We start from the raw sequence: 21,611 nt of genomic DNA, 5'->3' as shown, positions 1-21,611 counted from the left end.
TGTGGCCTTGTTCTTGTTTTGCCTTGCCATCATCGTTCTGATGGAACAGTGATCTCCTGCCCTTTGATTTCTCCACAGCTGCTTGCCACATTTTTGATACAGTACGAGAGGATGAAAGGAGCCCAGTCTTCAGGAGTCATGTTGCTCTTCTGGCTTATTGCGCTCCTGTGCGCCACCGTAACTTTTAGATCCAAAATTATGCACGCCTCAAGTACGGTAAGCAGCCTCCGCTAAGCACAGATGACTCTTTGGAATCGTGAAGGGAATCGGTTGCTTGTTTAATGATTTAACTCGGGATTCTTCTTGGCAATCTCTGTGCAGCCACACAAGTGAGTTAATGACCCATTAAACCTCATTCCGAAGCATTAAAGGGCACTAAAGTGAGCTCGCTTTCCTTTTCCCCTTTTTGTTTGAAACTCAAATCAAAGCCTGGATGAGCTTGTCAAGGGACTATCAAAACAGCCCTGCAGCCTCCTTGGAAGTGCAGTTCAGAGATAACACCCCCCACCCCCACCCCGCACGGACCAAAGCTGTGGGCAGCGGCTGTTGAAAGAGCTGGGGAAATGTCTTGTTCTTTCCCCTGATCATTATGCAGAGAATTTTCTGCGTTTTTATTTTTTAAAGATGTGTTAACTAGTGTGTGCATGCGCGTGCACATTCTAGCATGCTGTAAAACGCAAACCCTTCCATTTGCTACAGCTTTTTTACATTATTATTATTATTATTATTATTATTATTGTTATTGTTATGATTTCTATACCACCCATCATAAGCTCTCAGGGTGGTTCACAGAATAAAATGCAGGATAAAAACAAGTAAATAATGAAAAACAAAACAAGCCTTGAGGAAATGGTTCGTTCTCAGGTGTGTGCAGAGCTGCCTCTGAACATGGCGAGTCTATAGATCAGGAGTCAGCAAACTTTTTCAGCAGGGGGCCGGTCCACTGTCCCTCAGACCTTGTGGGGGGCCAGACTATATTTTGAAAAAGGGAAGAAAAAATGAACGAATTCCTGTGCCCCACAAATAATCCAGAGATGCATTTTAAATAAAAGCACACGTTCTACGCATGTAAAAACATCAGGCAGGCCCCACAAATAACCCAGAGATGCATTTTAAATAAAAGGACACATTCCACTCATGTCAAAACACGCTGATTCCCGGACTGTCTGCAGGCCGGATTTAGAAGGCGATTGGGCCGGATCCAGCCCATGGGCCTTAGTTTGCCTACCCATGCTATAGATTGTCATGGAATAATAGCCCTTGGAATCCCCTTATCTTCCTCCTCATTGGACTTCTCTAACCCCCTTCAAAACCTTCTAAAACTGTGGCAGTCAGCACATTTTACGGCGTACCATATTCCATAAATTAGTTACACCCTGTGTGAAGACGCCCTTCTTTATCTCTGCCCTGAATCTCCTGCTGATCAATTTTGTCTGATGCGCCCAAGTATTGATGAGAGAGTTTTTTCCATCTCCTTTCTCTACGACGCACGTTATTTTGCTGGTTTCTGTCAGTCCGCTAACTGCAGCATTCAATGTCTTCTTCTAGGGTTCCGAAGTCGATGTTTTTCGTTATATTACATTCTACATCTATTTCACTTTGGTGCTAATCCAGCTGATACTATCCTGTTTCCCTGAGAGGCCGCCTTTGTTTTCGGAAACAGTTCATGACCCTGTAAGTGATTTTGCCTTGGGAGGTGCCTCTCTGAGGGACGCCTGGGAATTTGCTTAAGTAGATTGCTTCTAATAATTTTGTGATTGATTGATTTTCAATTTTATACATTTCAGTAATTTTATACTCATTTTAGCATTTGAAAACTTGTCTTCCTTCCCCTTTTTTTCTGCGGTTCCTTAAATGTATTTTTTAATACATTCTGCATATCCAAATTAACTTAATTTGCTCATTTATTCATCCGCTTTAAATAGATACTCCTCTAAAACTGCAGGTTATTACAGTAATCCTGTCAGTGTTCTTACCTGTTTGCTTCTAATGATTTTGTTTGACCATGTTATATGCAAACAAAATCTTAAAATAAGAATTCTGGAACTCTCTTCTTAGAGTTTCCAGAAAGAAGCAAGTTTATTGGCCGAATTGTTGGTGGTGGTTTTGTTTCTTAAATGTCATTTTCTTCCTATTTTTCTGGTCCTATAAATACTGCAGCGTGGAAACTTGTGTGTCTGTGTATCCTAAACTGTTGTTCAAAAATCTCTGCAAAGAGGCTCACAAACCGGGAAGCGGTCATTTCTGGTATCTCGTTTGTGCACAGGCCTTCTCTCTGTTTCGTGGGATTAGCACCATTTCCCCGGCTTGACAGTTGTGATTTAGCTCTTAATTAGGTCCAGAGTTGCAAGTTCTTATTTTTAGACGGTGATGTACCTTGTGGACTTAAATGGCCTCTGGTGGTTTATGTATTTGCTTAGCCAGACCATGATACTGATTTTAGTGAACAAGTGAGCTGGTTTGGGAGTTTGAGCTGGGACTGAGCAGCGGGATAAAACTGGAAAAAGAGGAGCAGTCAGCGCTATTCAGCTTACTTCTCCCGATAGTAGACTGGTTGAAATCAGTGTCCCTAACTTAGTCACATTTCAGCAGGTATATAATCGTACCTTGGTTTTTGAACAGCTTAGTTCTCGAACGTTTTGGCTCCTGAACGCCGCAAACCTGGAAGTGACCGTTCCAGTTTGCAAACTATTTTTGGAAGCCAAACGTCCGACGGGGCTTCCACTGCTTCTGATTGGCTGCAGGAGCTTTCTGCAGCCTATCAGAAGCCACGCTTTGGTTTGCGGACATTTTGGAAGTTGAACGGACTTCCGGAACGGATCCTGTTCGACTTCCAAGGTATGACTGTACTTTGAATAAAAGTTACTTGCATAAGTATCTGATTTATACCAAGTCAGGCCCATTGGTCCATCTAGCTCAGAATTCTCTACACTGACTGGCAGCAGCAGCAGCAGCAGCAGCAGCAGCAGCAGCAGCAGCAGCTCTTCAGCGTTTCAGGAAGGAATTATGTACCAGCCCAACAGGAGATGCCATTGAGGGTTGAAGCTGGGATCTTCAGCATGCAAAACAGATGCTCTGGCTCTGAGCTGCAGCCAGCAGGGGCATTCAGACACACACGAGAACAAACTTTTGGCTTGCATACGCTTCTCCTTCCTTTCACACAGTGGCTCAGTTGAGACGATAATTCTCCTTCCCGCTGCATGCTGGTTTCAGCACACTGTCACTGGGTAGCTCAGTTGGTTAGAGCATGGTGCTCATAACGTCAAGGTTGGAGGTTCAATCCCCATACGGGACAGCTGCATATTCCTGCATTGCAGGGGGTTGGACTACAACTCCCATCATCCCTGAGCTCTGGCCTTGATAGCTAGGGGTGATGGGAGTTGTAGTTCAACAACATCTGGGGACCCACAGGTTGAGAAAGGCTGGCCTAGAGGATCCTTGAGGTCCCTTCCAACTCTACAATTCTATGGTTCTATGATCCTGGCTTTTATTAAGCCAGAGTTCCCTGTTACATTTGAAAAAGGGGAACTGTGGATTAATGTCAATAGGTTAACGAATTAGGAGAAATAAGCCGGGATACCCTGGAATGATTGCCAAACCCAGCCACTGATCGATGACTTCCTGGTTCGGTAGCAATTTCTACTTTCCCAGTTCTTTCAATTAGTAAACTGTGAAACCAGGTTTGAGAAGTTGCTAATCTCGGAGTGCCAAGAAAGAACAGAATATGTGAACCCAAGATTCCTTTGGTTTTATTTTTGTTACGCCCAACCACCACTTGATGTAGTGCTTGAAGAACCCCTGTAATGGGTGCGAATTCTTACAGTAGTCTTGTCCCTGTAGCACTGCATGCTGCGGTAGAACACTCTTCCGAAATGGAAACGATGGCAAACGATACTCTTAATAGGTAAACAAAACAAGTTAGCAGTTATTCTGGTTAAAAACTGGATAGGACTTCTAGATTAGAAATGTTCTCCAGAAGGAAAGGCCTGTGTTCAAATCTTGCCCACTCTAGGGACTTGCTTTCAGTTCCCTGTTTGTGAGTAGAGAGCTACCTCACCCGAGTGGTTGCAAACCTGAAGAGATTATGGTACTTGCTGCTGCTGCCCATTTAGAGTTACATTGTTTAAGTAATATATCTTAATGAAGACTCTAATGAATGGTAATGTAATCCAAGGCAGAATTTGCTTGGAACCTGAACTCGGGTCTTTTTGGTTACAGCGACTGTTTTGCTGTGAATTGATTCATTTCAAAGGGGGGGGGGCGCATTTCTTCCTAATAGGAATGCAATCAGTCAGAAAGAGCAGTCAAAGCCCTTCATCGTGTTTGACCTGTTGCCACTGACTTCTGCCAACATAAATATTTGTCTTCAGCCTATTCTCTGCCTCTTTTGATCTCTGGGGCAGATAAAATCTTGCTCTCTGGCTCTTGCAAGTAGCTTAGTTTTGATAGATAGCAAAATGCTGGTGGGGCTGGCGAGCAGGCGGCGCAGGCTCCCTTTCCCGTTGTGCCTGTTCATCCTTTCCCCAGATCCAGAACTGAGAATCTCACTGCCTTTAAGCCATATTCATCAACGGCCACTGGCTGTTCTGGTAGTTCAGAGGGGTTTCCATGCAGATCTGCTTTCTATTATTTTGGGGAGTTGTCCGTATGGTGTTCTTCCATGGAAAACTTGAGCACACGAAGGAATGCGATAATGCAGGAGGTGCTTGGCTTCTATACTTCACAACAATGCTCTCGGTAACCAAGTGGTGGTTGTGCCGGCTGTGCCAAAGCTAGGGGAGGAATCGGGGAGATCCTTACGCCGCCCCCTTGGCACATTCCTTTGGAAATAATAATCATGGTCAGGTGGGTGGTAGCGGCCGCTTTTCCCCCTTGCTTTTAAATCAAAGCATAACTTGTGCCTGGTTTCATCCGCCTGAGATGATACATAAGAGCATATTGGCTTTTGTTTTTTTAGCTGCTGCTTTCCGCCTTCACCAGAGGGTGGGGACCACCACCATGCCTCAGTGTGTTGTTTTTGACCTCACAAGCCCTGCCATATGTAAACAGGCTTCCAGACACAGATGATTAATAGGGCAGTTGGGGCTCCAGCGGCTGTGTGATAAGTTAGGGACACTCTGGACTGTTCAGCGGAAAGCAAGGACAGAGGGTGCCTTGTCTCCGGCCCGGAGAAATAACTTTATAATGTGTTGTGTTGCTGGGCCAGGAGCAGTGAGTTCTCGCTCGGCTTGGCTCTTTGTGCCCAAAGCAGTCCTCTTCCCTTTCCTGGACCCAGCCGAATTCCTGCAGGTGGTGGTGGTGATAAGAACAGGCCAAGTGAGGTATTCGTGAAGCCAAGAGGCCGAGACAGGTTCATGGTGGCTGGGATTGGGGTGTTGGTGGAAGCTGTCCGGCGGCAAAAGCCAGCCAGGGCTAGAGAGCGGCAGGTTGGCAAAAGCTGGCATATAAGTACAGTGGTACCTCGGGATGCGAATGGGATCTGTTCCGGAGCCCCATTCGCACCCAGAAGCAAACGTAACTAGCGATGGCATGTCTGCGCACACACGCGTCGCTTTTCGCCGCTTCTGCATGATGTCATTTTGAGCGTCTGCGTGAGTAGTGAAACCCGGAAGTAACACGCTCCGTTACTTCTGGGTTGCCGCGGAGTGCAACTCGAACATGCTCAACATGAAGCATATTCAACCCGAGGTATGACTGTAGACAGCAGTAGAAAAAAGACAGTCACGGAACCGAGAAATTGCACTAAACAAATGAAATACCGTGAAAATCCCTGAAATGAGAAGTAATCGACTAGAAATGTTATCTTATGGAAATGGACTAAATAATAAAAATCAAAAGTTTTAAGGGAAAAAATTAGAAAAACCTAAAATTGAACAAAGCCTTAACGGGATGCCGGCTGCAAACCTCGTTTCACTGAACTATTCAGTTTCCTCAGAAAGAAATAGGAAAATCATAAACCTTAAACGACCTTTGCTTCACCTAAGTCGAGCTAGGATTATAATACTTCAGAATTTTTGGGAGTTCTACCCCCTTTCTTTGAATTGTGGTCATTTAAGGTTTATGATTTTTCTATTTCCTTCTGAGGAAACTGAATAGTTCAGTGAAACGAGGTTTGTAGCCGGCATCCCGTTAAGGCTTTGTTCAGTTTTAGGTTTTTCTAACTTTTTCCTTAAACTTTTTGATTTTTATTATTTAGTCCATTTCCATAAGATAATATTTCTAGTCGATTACTTCTCGTTTCAGGGATTTTCACGGTATTTCATTTGTTTGGGGCATATAAGTAGACAGCTTTTGCAGAACAGAAAATATAAGTTTTCTCATTCCCGGGGAAAGGAACTTGAGCAGTGCCAGCTCACCACTCCAGGAAGGGAGCGCCAACCAGGATTGGTGCGAAGGGCTCTCCTCCTTGGCAGTGTGCTCTCTGTTGAAGTTGGCGGCTGCTTTTCAGCAATGCGGTTGGGCGTTGAGCTAGAATGGAAGTGAGGGACTGAGCGATGTCTCACCACCCGGGAGACTGCCCTTTCCGTAACCCCGACTTAATGTTGTATAATTGGCCGGGCCTTTAATCTGTTGGGAGGAACTGAGACGCCGAATATTTTCTAGTTTGGCTGCGGGTTTCTGACGCTGGGGAAGGGAAAGTTTTTCCTGATAGCTCTAATAAAACTGCTGACATCCTTGCCATACGTGCGCTCCTTTCGGAGCCAAGCAGCACTGATTCCAGTTGACGAATATGTTTCGGTTTGTGGCAGGAGGATTTGAGTGAAGGGCAGTATAGCTCAGAGACAGAGCCAGCTGCATTGCATGTAGAAGATCTCAAGTTCGGCCTCTGGCCTCTCCAGCTAAAGGCCCCTGCCTGAAATCCTGGAGGAGTTCTACCTGTCGGCATAAATAATGCTAGCATCATCCATCATCATCATCATCATCATCATCATCATCATCATCATCATAATTTATTATTTGTACCCCACCCATCTGGCTGGGTTTCCCCAGCCACTCTGGGCGGCTTCCATAGAAACCAAAAAACACTAAAATATTACACATTAAAAACTTCCCTGAACAGGGCTGCCTTAAGATGTCTTCTGAATGTCAGGTAGTTGTTTATCGCTTTGACATCTGATAGGAGGGTGTTCCACAGGGCGGGCGCCACTACCGAGAAGGCCCTCTGCCTGGTTCCCTGTAGCTTTGCTTCTCGCAATGAGGGAACTGCCAGAAGGCCCTCGGCACTGGACCATCCAGGATTTCGATTGGGGGCCTTTAGCTGGAGATGTCAGGGTCAGCCTTGGGACATGGTACAGGCAAAGGAGGTGCTCTGAGGCAGCTTCCTGTGTTCTCGAACATGTTGTTTAAAACTTAGAGTCTAATTGCAGAGGCAGGGAGTGGGGCCTTGCAGCTGAGAATTAGCTAGTGGCTCCAATTTGGGGGTTCAGCATGATAAAACCTCCCCTCCCCCCCAAAAAAATCTGGTACTTCTCCCTATCGCTGTTAGAGAGCTCCATTTGAAAATGTTTCTCATGTGTTATATACATGCACACGCTGGGGTTTTGCGAGACGTGCCGTCTACGTGCTTGGTTTTAATTTGGCACGCATTATTGAACTGAATTCATAATGTTAAATGGGAACCCTTAGTGTTTGTGTGCAAGTTAGCGTGTATAATACAACTAAAATTCGGCATGGAAATGAGAAGCTAGGTGTGGCAAGCTTTGTTGGGATTAAGAAAAAGCACTTGGATGTTACATTCTGCAGAAAAGCAGAAATATTAAATCTGATTTGTAACAGGTTGAATATTTTTCACTCCTTAGAATCCCTGCCCGGAATCCAGCGCTTCTTTTCTGTCCAGGATCACATTCTGGTGGATCACTGGGTAAGAGGACAAATGGTTCACATTTGAGCTCCATCAACCTACTTTCCCTATGCCTGTTTAAGGCTCTGTTATCCTTGGCAGTTTGACATATAAGTCATATTGGGTGCTGGCTCCTCCTTAGAAAGAAATGAGAAACAAAAGCGGTTATGTATCAAGAATTCCAAGTGAAATAAACCAATGACCATATGAATAACAGCATATTTGAGGGGTGAAGCATTGAAATTCTCAAAGACAGTGGGCTGGCTGCTTTCTTTCCTTCTTTCTCTTTCATTCTCTCTCTGTTTTCCTTCCTTCCTTCCTCTTTTCTTACCTAAGGCAGGGATGGGGGTGTCATTGACCACTCCCATCAGCCTCAGCCACAATGGCCAATGATCCGGGATGATGGAAATTGTTGTCCAGCACCCATCTAGTGGAGCTTAAGTTCCCTGCTGCTGGTCTAAGGCGTTCACCTATGTTTGCATTTCATATGTTTCTGCTACAGAAATACTGATTATATATACTTGCAGCTCTCTGTAAGTGGTTTTGCCACTGGGCGATGCCCAAAGCAATATGCGATATTATTATTATTATTATTATTATTATTATTATTATTATTATTATTATTATTATTATTAAAAAGCAGCATGAAAACAAATACAGTGGTAACTCTAGTTGCTTTCACCTCCGGTAACGTATATGCGGCAAACAAAGAAGTATTTTTCTGGGTTTTGCGCGCGCACGCACAGAGGTACAGAAGCAGCACCTCTGGTTGTGAATTCCTTGGGATCCGACCGGAGCTCCGGAACGGATCCCATGCGCAACCGGAGGTACCACTGTACTTAAAAAACAGCAGCAGCGTAAATAGAATAGAATAAATACAGTTGTGTAAAACAGCAGTAACCAGGTAAAAAGAGTTCAGCTGAATACAGTAAAGAAAGCTTTTTCTATTTTTGTAAAATAGACGCAAGCAGCAAAAAAGTTCCACTCTAAGGCCAAGCCGATCTTGTTTCGAGGATAGAAGGGACCCTGAGCCACAAGCTACCCATGACTGGAGAAGAATGGAGAGCTTTTGAGGGAGGCCATATTGTTCTAGAGAGAGGGGTTATATCACACTATAAAACCACGATGCCAATTGCTGTACTATTCAGTAGAGGAGAAATTGCAGCTGTTTCTATAACTTTTGGCTTGCAGAGGGGAAGGCCCCGGTTTTTGATTTTCTATGCACTCTTTGACTAACTGCTGCACATTTTCTAACGTAGGTTGATGATTCAAGGATATCGGCAGCCGTTGGAAGCGAAAGACCTGTGGTCGTTAAACAAGGAGGATACATCTGAAGAAGTGGTGCCTGGTATGGTTCAGAACTGGGCGAAGGAGTATGCGAAGGCAAAAACGTAAGTATTTTAAGTTTACCGTCCGTGTTAAACTACTAAGAATCCAAAGGTGGGGAGCCTGTGGCTGCCAGATGTTGCTGGAGTATCATTCCTTGTGCTGGCTAGGGCTTGTAGGGGTAGTGCAAATCATTCTCGGTATAACTCCACTGAGGTTTCACCTTTCATTTTCTCTGTAAACTTCCTTTCTACAACAAAGTCTGTAAAACAGAAAGCATGAAGTGGGGGGCTCCTCAACCGTTTCTGTCCTGGCTCTGCAAAAGGCGAGAAACGCTGGGTGAGTCCAGGAGAGGGGAGAAGGCAAAAATGTCAATGAGTAGCTGAATCGCAAACCCTGCCTTGCAGCTATTCAAAGCCTCAGACTCTGAAACACAGTTGCACGCAGGCAGTTCCAAAATTAACGGATGGTTTACAGCAGGGGTCGGAAGAGTTTTTGTGGCTTGGGCCGGTACATGGGCCCGCAGACGCCGCGTTGGGCCGGAGCTTCCTGCAGCCAATGGGAAGCTGGCCAGCGTCGCAGAAGGCGGTCCCCACTCTGCTCTGCACCGATTTAGTGTGGTGCATGGGAGCCGACTGAGCGGGCAGCAGGGGTCCCTGAGCGGGCGGCGGGGGTCCATGGACCGCTTAAACGACCCCCATGGGCCACGCATGGGCCTTAGGTTGCCGATCCCTGACTTACAGCACATTTCCAAGGAACGCAGGCCTGCTTCTCTGCCAAGGCATTTTCCGCCTCTTCTTTGACTTTCTTACAGATGCAAGACTTTGCATAACTTTGAAACCCATTTCCCTCTTATTTAAAGCAGCCAGATGCAAAAGAAGCCAGGGTGCACCTTTAACAGATTATTAATATTATTTATTGAATTTATATACCGCCCTATACCTGGGGCGTCTCAGAGAATATTTCAGTGAGCCTACCCTGTCCCGCAAGGTAAAGCTGCTGCAATTCTCTCATCTATATGGCTACTAAACATGCAGGCAACTTGACTCCTTTTGCATGTGGCCACCGCCCTCGTCTCTCCCTCCACCCCTCACAAAAAGCAGCAGCTAATGGCCAGGTGGAGAACTGCACCTGACCTGCCACCTGTACCTGGGGTTAGAAACTTGCTCACCAGGTGATGTTGGCTTGCCAATTCCTGGCCAGCATTCAAGGGATGTTAGGAGCTGTAGTCCAGCAATATCTGGAGTGGGCGGTGGCGGCGATGAATTCTACACCATTTTTTTCACGGTTGTAATAAAGAAATATGAAAATACCATAAGTACACGTTGTGTGCAGATAAAGTATGCCAGTGAATACAGAATCTCTGGACGCTTCTGTTTCGATAGGCTCTCGACGCCAATGCTGTACTCGCCCAAGAAACCTACAAAATCCAGTGGCTCGAACGGGGATGTGACGGAAGAAGCTGAAGCTCTGATCATTAAACCTTCTCAAAGGGACAAGGAGCCGTCTCTTGCTAAGGTCTTATACAAGTCGTTTGGGCCATACTTCCTCATGAGTTTCCTCTTCAAGGCCTTCCATGACCTTATGATGTTTACAGGACCTGAACTCTTAAGGTAAGCAGAGCGCTGTCTTGCTCCCATCACTGTAGAGTGCATGGATAGTTGCTGCTGCTATCAAACTTTTCCATGGGTGGTTGTTGATTGCTTTTGATACTCCTCTTCCCTTTATAAAGCAGAGAGTGGTTTACTTGGGTCTCCCAGCCCAGGCACCTCCAAACCCAGCCCTCCAGATGTTTTGGGACTACAACTCCCATAATCTCTAGCTAACAGGGCCAGTGGTCAGGGATGATGGGAGTTGTAGTCCCGAAACATCTGGAGAGCCGAGTTTGGGGGTGCCTGAGCTAGCCATTTCCCACTTTCCCACTCATCAGAACGAGAAATAGATGTCCCCAGATTTCATACAGTCTGGCACACTTAGGAAAACTGCTGTCCAGGAGTTTAGATGGTGTTTCTGTTCCTCCACTTACGACAGCGGTTTTCACAGCATTTGGAGGCACTCTTGGCAATCCGCTTGGAAGATTTTCAAACATTCCTTGGTGAGAAGGGACAGAACATCTTCCCTGAAGATGGCATGTTAACCCTCTCCTGACCTTCCCCTTCACTGCAGGGCAATGTGGCTGTGTTTGAGCAGGAACACTTTGTTCACATAAAACGGCGATTGAACTCTAGTACGTTTGCTCAGCAATCCATGTAAATGGGCTGTGCCTCATATGAAAGCCAAGCGGATTTGTTCATCTTGTTCAAAATGAACTTCTCTGGTGCATAATAGCACTCTAGGATCTCCAGCAGGGAGATGCCTTTTGTATTGCCTTCCGCCTTCTGCTTTTAGCCAGAGCTGTCTGGGATTGACCCTTATAAATGCAAAATTTTTGCTCTTCCATCAAACTCCGGTGCTTCTCTCTTAACATCACACCCTGGAGTTTTAGATAGAGAACACAGGCAATGTGATTTTTAAGGAAATATTTGGGAAGGAGGTGCTGAAATCTCAGTGGCAAGCCCACACCGTACTTACTTTGGAACGCACTTTGTTTTAACCAATTCTAATTTTTATACAATTGTAACCCCTGGAATCTTACTGTGGTGGAGGGAGGGGTAAGAAAGCCAACTAAACAAACCCACAAAAACCTCCCTTATGCATGACATGCTTGGAAGTCTGTCTGGTCTCATAAGTTATGTATTTTCCCCACTTTAAATCTCCCTGGCTGGGTTATTGCATAGCAAAGGCAGCACTCTGAAATAATCAAGCATCGCCAATGGCCTCTTTAGTGGTGGCTCTGCAGAACGCTTTCCCTAGGCTGCTTGCCTGGTCCATACCATTAAGTGTCAGTCAAGGATATTTTTTAAAAAACAAAAAAACTTTTAATTTGCCCATGCGTTCAAATATATTTTTAGCAGCTATTTAATTGGATTTTAGGAGACCTTACAGCTGTAAAATTGTATTGTCGTCTGTTTCTTTCGTTAGCCACTTCAAAAATATTTGCATTTAAGAGCTGGTTGGAATTCCACACCCCCTCCTCTTTAATTGACCTGTTTCACGGCCAGAGTGTTTTCAGTCTCGTTTCCCTGCAGGCCCACGCCATCTTTGGACCTGTAGGGAACTGGAGGTGGTGAACTTCCCTCGCTCACTGGCTAACCAGGGCTTTTCGCTGGCTACCTTTCAAATGCCTGCTTCGTTTGCAGGTTGCTCATCAACTTTGTGAATGACAAGAACGCCCCCAATTGGCAAGGCTACCTGTACACAGCACTCCTCTTCGTCTCCACCGGCCTGCAGACTCTGGTCCTCCACCAGTACTTCCACATCTGCTTCGTGACGGGGATGAGGCTTAAAACAGCTGTGATCGGTGCAGTCTATCGGAAGGTAGAGACCTGCAGATGTATACCCTAACCCCACCTGACATCACTTTATCCACAGGGATTGGCACTCGCAGTGAACTAGACTAAATGTCTCTCTCAATAAGCTTTCATCCTAAACCCCCACGGTTGGCTTTAACTTTAGGCTAGGGTAGCATTGCTGCATTTGTCCCCAGCTGCATAGGGAGCTGTGACGATCCTCGCCCACATCTCGAGACGCTGCCCTGGCTGCAGCTGCTCACAAATGACTTCCACCCTAGAAGCGTAGCTTAGCAACGCTGCCCCTTATCCTTTGGGGAATGGCTTACTCCAGATGGCAAATGCAGCCGATGTGCTCTAATTACTCAACTGGAAGAAGGGCTGTGGCTTCTTTGCGTGAAGTTCCCTACCAGTTAGGGCTGAGAACGTTCCCTGTCTGGATCCCTGGAGAGCGGCTGCCAGTCATTAGTGTGGACAATACTGAGCTCAATGGATAGATAGTCCGGCTACATATTAAGCCAGCTTCCTATGCTCCCAGTGGCATTTTCATTCCTTTCTCCTTGGTGATGTTTGTTTTGAATGGGATCCAAATTCACCTTAGAGACACTGCCTGCTTCTATCAGAAACGATGACAGGACAGTCTTACACCAGTTCACGCCAGCTGTTCATTTCACCCAGTATCGCCTGTCCTGATTAGTGGTAGCTCCTCAGGGTCCATGGCTAAAAGAGATCTTTCCAGTCACCTTCTCCCTGATTAGTCGAAGATGCCAGAGGTTGGTAGTGGGAGCTCCTCCTTTCAAAAGAATGTGCTCTACCACCAAACACCGTCTGCATACCATCTAGCAAGTTAATAAACTCAACTTGTTTGATGATATATGCTTATTTAGTTAACCTCTCACTATTTAATTGATGTTTCTGGCTTATAGGTATGACCTATCCAAAACCTTTGGAGGTTATTTTTTTAAGAGTGAAAGAAAAATTCTTTTGATTTCTAAAGCTCCAGGCATGACAGTTTTTCCATTTGAGAGCATTCTGTCCCAAACTTTAAGCCCATGCTTGGCTTCCCTTTAGTTCATGTGTTTATATATGTGTGTGTGTGTTTATCCAGCACCTTCGCTGCCAAACCTCTGCATCTAAGGAAGTAGGATTTTGCCAATCAAAGTTCTTTATGCCCCAGCAAACCTTCCAGCCTCTGGACTTTTCATTTTGTCTTCCTCTCCTCTACCCTGCCAAGGCCTTGGTCATCACAAATTCAGCAAGGAAGACATCTACAGTTGGAGAAATTGTCAACCTGATGTCAGTGGATGCCCAGAGGTTCATGGACTTGGCTACCTACATCAACATGGTCTGGTCTGCACCTTTGCAAGTCATACTGGCTCTCTGTTTACTGTGGCAGGTAAAAGTACTGTGCGTCCATTGTTTCCTTTACTGTAGCTAAACAATGGTGCTTATTTTACTCAAGGGAAAGCCAGAATCCTGCCATTAAAGGATTAGGGCTTCAGAATCCAGGATGGGATAGCAGGGAAGGGAAAGAAGTGCAGGCAGCTCTCTGTCTTGGACTGGTAAGATGCAGAGGAATGGTGGACGGAACCAGCTGGGGAACCATCAAGGGAAGAAGGCTCAGAGCCCAGGGAGTGGCGGTGGGACAATGATGAGTAGTCACAGGGAGAAGACTGGGGGGAGGAGGTGTCAGAAGCTGAAGGGTTTTGTGAGCAGGGAGAATCTGTGGTAGAGAGAAGTCCAGAATCAGAGGCAGAAACTGAAGCAGGAGAGGAGGGAGGCAAGAAGCAGAGATGAGTCAGGCTTGACGCAGAGTCATGGATGTCTCCCCATCCTCCTGTGTTAAGCTTCCCTCCCTGCTGCTCTCCCAGAACCAGAAGAGAGCTGAAATGGGCAGAGCAGTGGCAGGCTCACGCAGGCACAGTCTCTAATTGTTTGGGGAAAGCCCTGGGGAGGCAGGGACTTTCAGTCTTCGCAACTGATTCATGGGGTCAGACCTGCTGAGGATGAGCTGTTGTGCTCATTAGGCCTGACAACCAACCGTTAATAAAGAGCTAGCTCCAACTTTGAATGGTGTGATTTACTGCCAGCTCGCTCTTTGACACTCTCATGCTGTAACCCTCAACTAATGGCTGGAATCTGAATATGCAAAGCTGCGAATCAGACTCCTGTCTCCTCTGACTGGCAGTGGCTCGTCAGTTTCTCCCACACTCTGTTACTTGAACCTCTTAACTAGAAATGGCAGGGGTTGAATCGGGGACTCTGCCTTCAAGGCAGGTGCTCTCCCACTCAGCACCCTTCCCCAGTTTCCTCTGGCTAAAAGGCAGGAAAGTACCTGCTCATTCCTGCAACGGTTCACCTTCTAGGTTACTATTTGGACCGCGGGTTTTTTGTGCTTCCGTTATGCTGCATTCTAAACATGCTCTCTTTAGAATTTAGGTGCCTCGGTGTTGGCCGGTGTGGCTGTCATGCTGCTCCTGGTTCCAGTCAATGCTGTGATAGCAATGAAAACAAAGACCTATCAGGTAAGAGACTTCCTTTCTGCACAAGAACAATTGAGTCCATCTCTTAAGGCACGTGTTGAGACTTCCTGTCTATTGTGCCTCGCGGAAGAATGTTGCAAATTACCATACCAGCCAGTAATAGCAAGATCAGTATCTTGTGGTCTGATGTGACAGTTAGCCATGCTTGTAAATCACTATGCACCTCTGGTGGGAAAGGACCTTCTCTAAGTGATCTTGCAAAAGATGGTTCCCCATTTTTCTTTCTGCTTAGACCCCAGATAACTATCTGTTTAGTGTACTCAGGGACTAATGACTCCTCTGGACCTGTTTTGCAAGGTTGGGTAAATCGCTTCATAAACTAAGATGCTGCTACAAAACTAAGATGCTGCTAAAACATCTATCAGTGGTGTTTTCAGCCTTCCTGTCTCGTGAAGGAGCTACTCAAGCCAGTCTAATGCTTTCACCTGCAACCATCTCTTTGTTCCTTTCCTATTGATGGCTTGCTAGCACGTGTCAGTTGTTTTACAAAAGTTTTACAAAACACAGTTTCCATTTCTTAAAGCCGCCTCATTTTATAGCTCAGAGCTGCAAAGAAACCCAACAACAACATTTTAAAATGACGGCTACTGTTCAAAAGTTTTATCGCAGGCTGACTTGGGAGAGAGAGAGAGCTGCCTCAACTTGCTTTTGTTTTGATTGGGTTCGTTTCAGGTTGCTCACATGAATTGCAAGGACAACCGGATTAAGCTGATGAATGAAATTCTCAATGGGATCAAAGTGCTAAAACTTTATGCCTGGGAATTAGCCTTCAAAGAGAAAGTCCTGGGGATCAGACGGGAAGAGCTGAAGGTGCTCAAAAAGTCCGCTTACCTCTCTGCAGTGGGGACGTTCACGTGGGTGTGTGCCCCGTTCCTGGTGAGTAAAGCAGTGCTTTCAAAAAGCTGCTGGTAGATGGTATTCTTACAGACTGCTGTTTTCTGTGCATAGAACTCTGCTTGTCGCTTGCCACACATCTGGGCGCTCATTCAAAGAGGGAATGCTACAAGAATATTAACATACCTTGTATTTTTGTCATGCTGTCGTCATTCAAGCTAGGAGATTCTTCTTGCCCAGTGTTTATTTCATTTTATGCAGCATGCAGTCCTGTGGCCTGGGGAATCCCTGCCCGCTGTGGGAAACTTCAGACACCTTTGCCCAATTGATGTCAGTAGGAACAAGAAAGGTTGCATGCTGGGGGAGAGGGCTGGGACATGGTTTGGGTCCAAAAGATCCAAAGTTCTCTTGGTCCCCTGGAACATCACCAAACCAGAGAGAGAGAGATTTAGACCAGCTTAGAAGCTGGCCCAAATCTTTCCCAGGGATTTCCCTTCCCCTTTTCCTGCTGTCAAAAGAAAAGAAAAGGGGAAAGCAGAGCATACAAGGAGCACAAGTGCTGTCCTCTGACCTTACTTCCTCCCTGGTCCCTTCTTTTTGTAAATTGCTTTGAGGTTTTATTACAACCAAGCGGTATATAAGTCTTGTGAAATAAATAAGGGCCCAGCAAGGGCGTTGGATGGGTGTTCAGAACAGAACACCAGCTTTCCCAGCCCTGCCACCACCAGTCTTAGGATTGCAGCCATAGTACATTTTTATGCTGTCCTTCAGCTTAAACAAATACTAGAGCAACTGCTACCAAAAAAGAAAGAAAGAATGTAAAATAACCCAATAGCAAGAAGAAGAAGAAAGCATTAATGCTGCTGGAGCAGCAAAAAATAAAAACAAAACACAGTTGGAGCAATAAAACCAACAGAATTTAATAAAGCTGCTCTTGTCTGAAAGGTTTGGGCAGTTTCAGAAGGTCTTGCATTGAAAAGGAAGTGTTTTAGGTTTAGTGCCAGGCAAGCCTCCCTGGGGAGGACATTCCATGTGCCACCACCAAGAAAAAAATCCCCCCTCCACCTAACTTCTTGACAGCATCCGTCCTTGGGCAGGTGTTGGCAAAAAGACTTTATGGTCTTCTCCAGCCTTAATCTGTTGCTTAGAGCCGATTTGAGTCTGGGTGGCGCTGTGGGTTAAACCACAGAACCTAGGGCTTGCCGATCAGAAGGTCGGCAGTTTGAATCCCCGCGACGGGGTGAGCTCCCGTTGCTTGGTCCCTGCTCCTGCCAACCTAGCAGTTCAAAAGCACGTCAAAGTGCAAGTAGATAGATAGGTACTGCACTGGTGGGAAGGTAAACGGCATTTCCATGCGCTGCTCTGGTTCGCCAGAAGCGGCTTAGTCATGCTGGCCACATGACCTGGAAGCTGTACGTCGGCTCCCTCGGCCAGTAAAGCGAGATGAGCGCCGCAACCCCAGAGTCGTCCCTTAACTTTTACCTTTACTATCTTTCCAACTTGCCAGGGCAGCACAGGAACCTCCTATATGAAGCCATGTTCTGTAATGCTTACTTTTCACCAGCTGGATTGGGTTCTGATTGCATGAAAATTGTTTGCTGGGCTCAAACAAAGGGCGCCACTTGCCTGGCCTGGAGTGTGGAACATTTAGCCGTCGAACATTAAGCCCTCGAAATGTTGCTAGACTACAACTCCCGTCATCCTGGGCCATTGGCCACGTTTGCTAGGGCTGATGGGAGTTGTGGTTCAGCAGTGTCTGGAGGACCAGAGTTTCCCCACTTCTGCAGTAGATGATACTGGGCAGGAGAGGCAAATAGACCAGGTCAGACTAAGGCAGCTTCCTGAAATCTTTGAAAACCAGCAGCTCTGCTTAAGCTGGACTCCAGTCATGGTTCACTGTTTGCAATGTGAAACGCCCTTCTGCACGTTCTCTACACAACACTAATATTTGCACAGTCCTGAGGACAATGAGTGACCCAGCCACGGCCATGTACAGGAAGCCTGTTAAGTCCACCATGGGTGTTCTTAACAACAGCAAAATAATCAAGAGCTGTTTTGAAAAGGAACCCTTTGATTAAAGTACTTTGTTGCTGAAAGGTCCTCCTAAGATGTAGACCGAAAGCATCTTCTTGAGAGTACCAAAGAGCCCATTGCAAGTGTCTCCATCCTGTAGCTTTTCGAAAGACTTTATTCCAAATATTTATACCTGCTTATCCATCTGCATTGTCTACGCCATGGAGCTGTCATGCCCCAACTGAGGGCTTACCCACACTTTCTCTTGCCTATGCAAGGGGTCTGGCTTCAGGGACATGTCTCCTCCCTGGGCTCAACATTTTTCTGAAGACACTGGTTCTTTGGTACCAAAGTGTCATCTCTCTCCACCTCCCCCAAACCCCCCCCACATTTCTTTTTACTGAAAAAAATACAGCCTTCCCTAACATGGCGCCCTCCAAGATGCTTTGGACTACAACTCCCATAAGCCACGGGTCTGATGGGAGTTGTAGTCCAAAACATAGAGGATATCAAGTTGGACAAAGGCTGCAGTAAACAGGCAAAGTGGAATCGCTCTTTCTCCCTCCTTTTTATAAAGATGCAATATGTGTGTGTGTGTGTGTGTGTGTGTGTGTGTGTGTGTGTGTGTGTGGATACACACACACACACACACACACACACACACACACACACACAACCAGGCACAACATGTCATTGATTTCTCTTTTTTCCAGGTTGCTCTGTCAACATTTGCTGTTTTTGTGAAAACTGCCGACCAGAATGTCCTGGATGCTCAGAAGGCCTTTGTGTCGCTGGCGTTGTTTAACATCCTCCGGTTCCCCCTGAACATCCTTCCGATGGTCATCAGCAGCATCGTGCAAGTAAGGGTTTCTTTGCAAGCAGTTGCCTTTGGCCGGGGGCGGTCGGGAGGCAAGGGACTGCACCCAGCTGTACACAGTTAAGAGTCTCATGCATATTCTTTTGCTCCTGTCCTTGCTCACTACTGGAATGTGGCCCCGGGTAGACTGGCCACAAGGAAACACAACTCCTGGGCTGGAAAACAAGCGAAAGCACTCAGGGTGCAGAACAAGCCAGCGAGTGGTGTAGCCTTGTGGGGATTCCTAAAGGCCAAATAAGGAGGCTGGGGGGCCCCCGTGTTGCTTCTGGGCAGCCCTTAATTGGGGCACGAAGGCAACAGCTCCCTCCCATGGTTGACCCAGAGCAGCTGGGATTTGGTGGCCTCCTTCCTGGAGGTTGCACTTGGTTATCATTGTTATTAGTGTTTGATAGATCACACCATAGATTTGAATTGTACTGCTTGGCATCTGTCTGTCTCAGGAGACAATGGAGGAGTGCACCTTTGGGGGTGAAGTCAAACTGTTGGAGAGTCGCAGCGCCTGCTGTGGCTGTAGAGACTGATACAGGAGGGCTATATTTTGTTGCAGCTGGGGCACATGAAGGCGTCTGGTGGTTGTGCTGCTGCAGATGCACCATGGCGTTTCTTCTCTCTGTGCTCTGCCCAGCGGTCATTCCTCCTCTGGTTGCTGCTGTGGATGCACGACCTGTCTGTCTCCAAGCGCTGCAGTCATCTGCAAGGGATTCCCCACAGGGCAGCGTTGATGTTGCCAGCCTTCATGTCCTGTTTGCTTTGGTGGGCCTGGTGCCTAGTGTATTGTACTATTGCTTTAGCATTAATGTATTGAGAGGCAGGGGTTGTACAATGCCTGGAGAATTTATTTTATAAGGCATCACGTAAGTGCCAATGAGAAACTTAATAATCTCATTGCCTCGTGCCAAAATGACGAATAAGATTGTTGCCAGGTGGGTCCTTGTGGGAAGAGCAGTTCCACAAAAGGAGGGAGGGAAATTCCTACGGAATACACTTAATCCACTTCTTAAAGCCACCTAAACTAGTGGCAGCAAGCACATCCTGTGCCATCAGATTCCATGTGTTTGTTTTGCATCGTCTGGCCAAAATTTTGTGACAGCAAAATTGGCGGACGCCCGAAAACGCAACCTCTCGGCTTTGTTGCCTAGGCCAGTGTGTCTCTGAAGCGTCTCCGAGTCTTCCTGTCTCATGAGGAGTTGGATCCAGACAGCATCGTCAGAGGTTCCATCAAAGACTGTAAGTTCAAGGCTTATTAGGTGGATGGGGTGGAGTTTCCCAGTTCATTTGCCTCTGCCACTTCCCACCACCAGATTATCCAGTCAGCATTGCTCAGGCTTCAAGGTCAAGGTGGCTTCTTCTAAGGCAGGGGTGGCCAACTCCCAAGAGACAGCGGTCTACTCACAGAATTAAAAACTAGTAGTGATCTACCCCCGTTTTTCAGGTCAAAGTTGTTGAGCCCCATTTAAGAATAGTGTTTAGCCTCTCTTGCCCGGCTCAGCTCTCTGATGCTGAATGGAGCTTGTGGCAATGTCTAGTTTGCATCCAGGTACAGATGGACCACAAAGTTCTCCAAATCTTCCTTTCCCTGCCCTATTCAGAGTAGTACTTATAAGCCTTGGACCTGGGAGGTGAAGGTGCATATTCCCCAACACAGCCAAGAAGCTCACTGGAAGACTCCTAGGAACACAGGAACCTGCCTTCCATGGAGTCAGACTCAGTATTGTCCACCTGACAGGTTGGAGCTCTCTGGAGCTTCAGGCAGGAGTCTCTCCAAGCCCTCCATGGAGATTCCAGGGATTAAATCTCCCTTAGTTGTTTTTGTATGCATGTCACCTATTTTCGGTTGTGTTGGTGTTTTGACCTGCATGAAAACAACCTCTTTCATTATTTGCTAGCTGATGGAAACAGCATTATTGTGAAGAGTGCCACCTTCAGCTGGTCAAGAAGTGATCCTCCATCTTTGAACAAGTAAGAGTTGCGGCTTTCTTCCTTCTCCTCTCCCATGAAATAGTTTTAATCGCACTAATGCCAGGACAGGGAGCCTGTGACTCTCCAGCTTCCGTTGGACTACAACTCCCATCATTTCCTGGCCACTGTGCGTGCTGACTAGGGCTGATGGGATGACAGGTCTGCAGTGGCACCCTCCCATCGGCCGCTCCCAGATACAGACTTTTTTCAGGGAGTGTCTTCCCTTTCAATTGCATTTCCAATGCCCTTTGCTCTATCCAAATTTATTCTCTATCACTGCCTCTCCGTGTTGCATCTCAGTCCAGCAAAGCTGAAGTTGTGTTCTCTTCCCACCCTCCCCTGCCCCTCGTTCCAGCATCAGTCTTGCGATCCCAGAACACCGCTTGGTCGCCGTCGTCGGTCAGGTCGGTTGCGGCAAATCCTCGCTGTTGTCTGCTCTGCTGGGGGAAATGGAAAAGAGAGAAGGGCTCGTCTCTCTCAAGGTACGACAGCTCCCCTGCAAAACATACGAGATGTAAAATTATAAGAAGAGAATATGCCGGCCCTCAATGAAATACGTAAAGGACATGTGCAGGCTGTTTGGTGGTACGGCCAAGAAATAGACTCTCTTTTTTTAAAGTTCAGCAGCACATATCTTTGAGACAGCTGGTGGCTGAGTACTGCTGCTTGCTCAGGGGTCACCCTGGCTGGAATTAGGAAGGAATTTTCTCTTGGTTGACTAGTGACCCCACAGGTTTCCTGCTTCCCCTGTGAGCATGTGATACTGCCTGAGCTCTCTGGGTGGTTATACTAATCTGTTCTGTACACAATATCACTGCATCCAGGGTGGG

General features: G+C 46.5%; 1 protein-coding gene across 3 annotated transcripts in view; it reads left to right on the top strand.

Moving 5' to 3' along the window:
- The window catches only part of LOC308572889 (multidrug resistance-associated protein 1-like), a 74,742-nt gene that overhangs the window by 23,491 nt on the left and 29,640 nt on the right, over positions 1–21,611 (top strand). For all 3 annotated transcript variants that reach the window (XM_081169376.1, XM_081169375.1, XM_081169374.1), the window contains exons 4-16: positions 79–216; positions 1,549–1,674; positions 7,800–7,861; positions 9,100–9,231; positions 10,552–10,779; positions 12,406–12,583; positions 13,790–13,951; positions 14,988–15,080; positions 15,771–15,974; positions 18,659–18,805; positions 19,962–20,049; positions 20,709–20,781; positions 21,137–21,263. In XM_081169376.1, coding sequence (XP_081025502.1) covers positions 79–216; positions 1,549–1,674; positions 7,800–7,861; positions 9,100–9,231; positions 10,552–10,779; positions 12,406–12,583; positions 13,790–13,951; positions 14,988–15,080; positions 15,771–15,974; positions 18,659–18,805; positions 19,962–20,049; positions 20,709–20,781; positions 21,137–21,263 — 1,758 coding nt within the window. The remainder of the gene's footprint in view (positions 1–78; positions 217–1,548; positions 1,675–7,799; positions 7,862–9,099; positions 9,232–10,551; positions 10,780–12,405; positions 12,584–13,789; positions 13,952–14,987; positions 15,081–15,770; positions 15,975–18,658; positions 18,806–19,961; positions 20,050–20,708; positions 20,782–21,136; positions 21,264–21,611) is intronic.

The sequence above is a fragment of the Podarcis bocagei genome (genome assembly GCF_964188305.1).
Source record: "Podarcis bocagei genome assembly, chromosome: 14".
Taxonomy (NCBI): domain Eukaryota; kingdom Metazoa; phylum Chordata; class Lepidosauria; order Squamata; family Lacertidae; genus Podarcis; species Podarcis bocagei.
The sequence above is the reverse complement of the archived record's forward strand: the minus strand, read 5'-3'. Positions and strand labels throughout refer to the sequence as shown.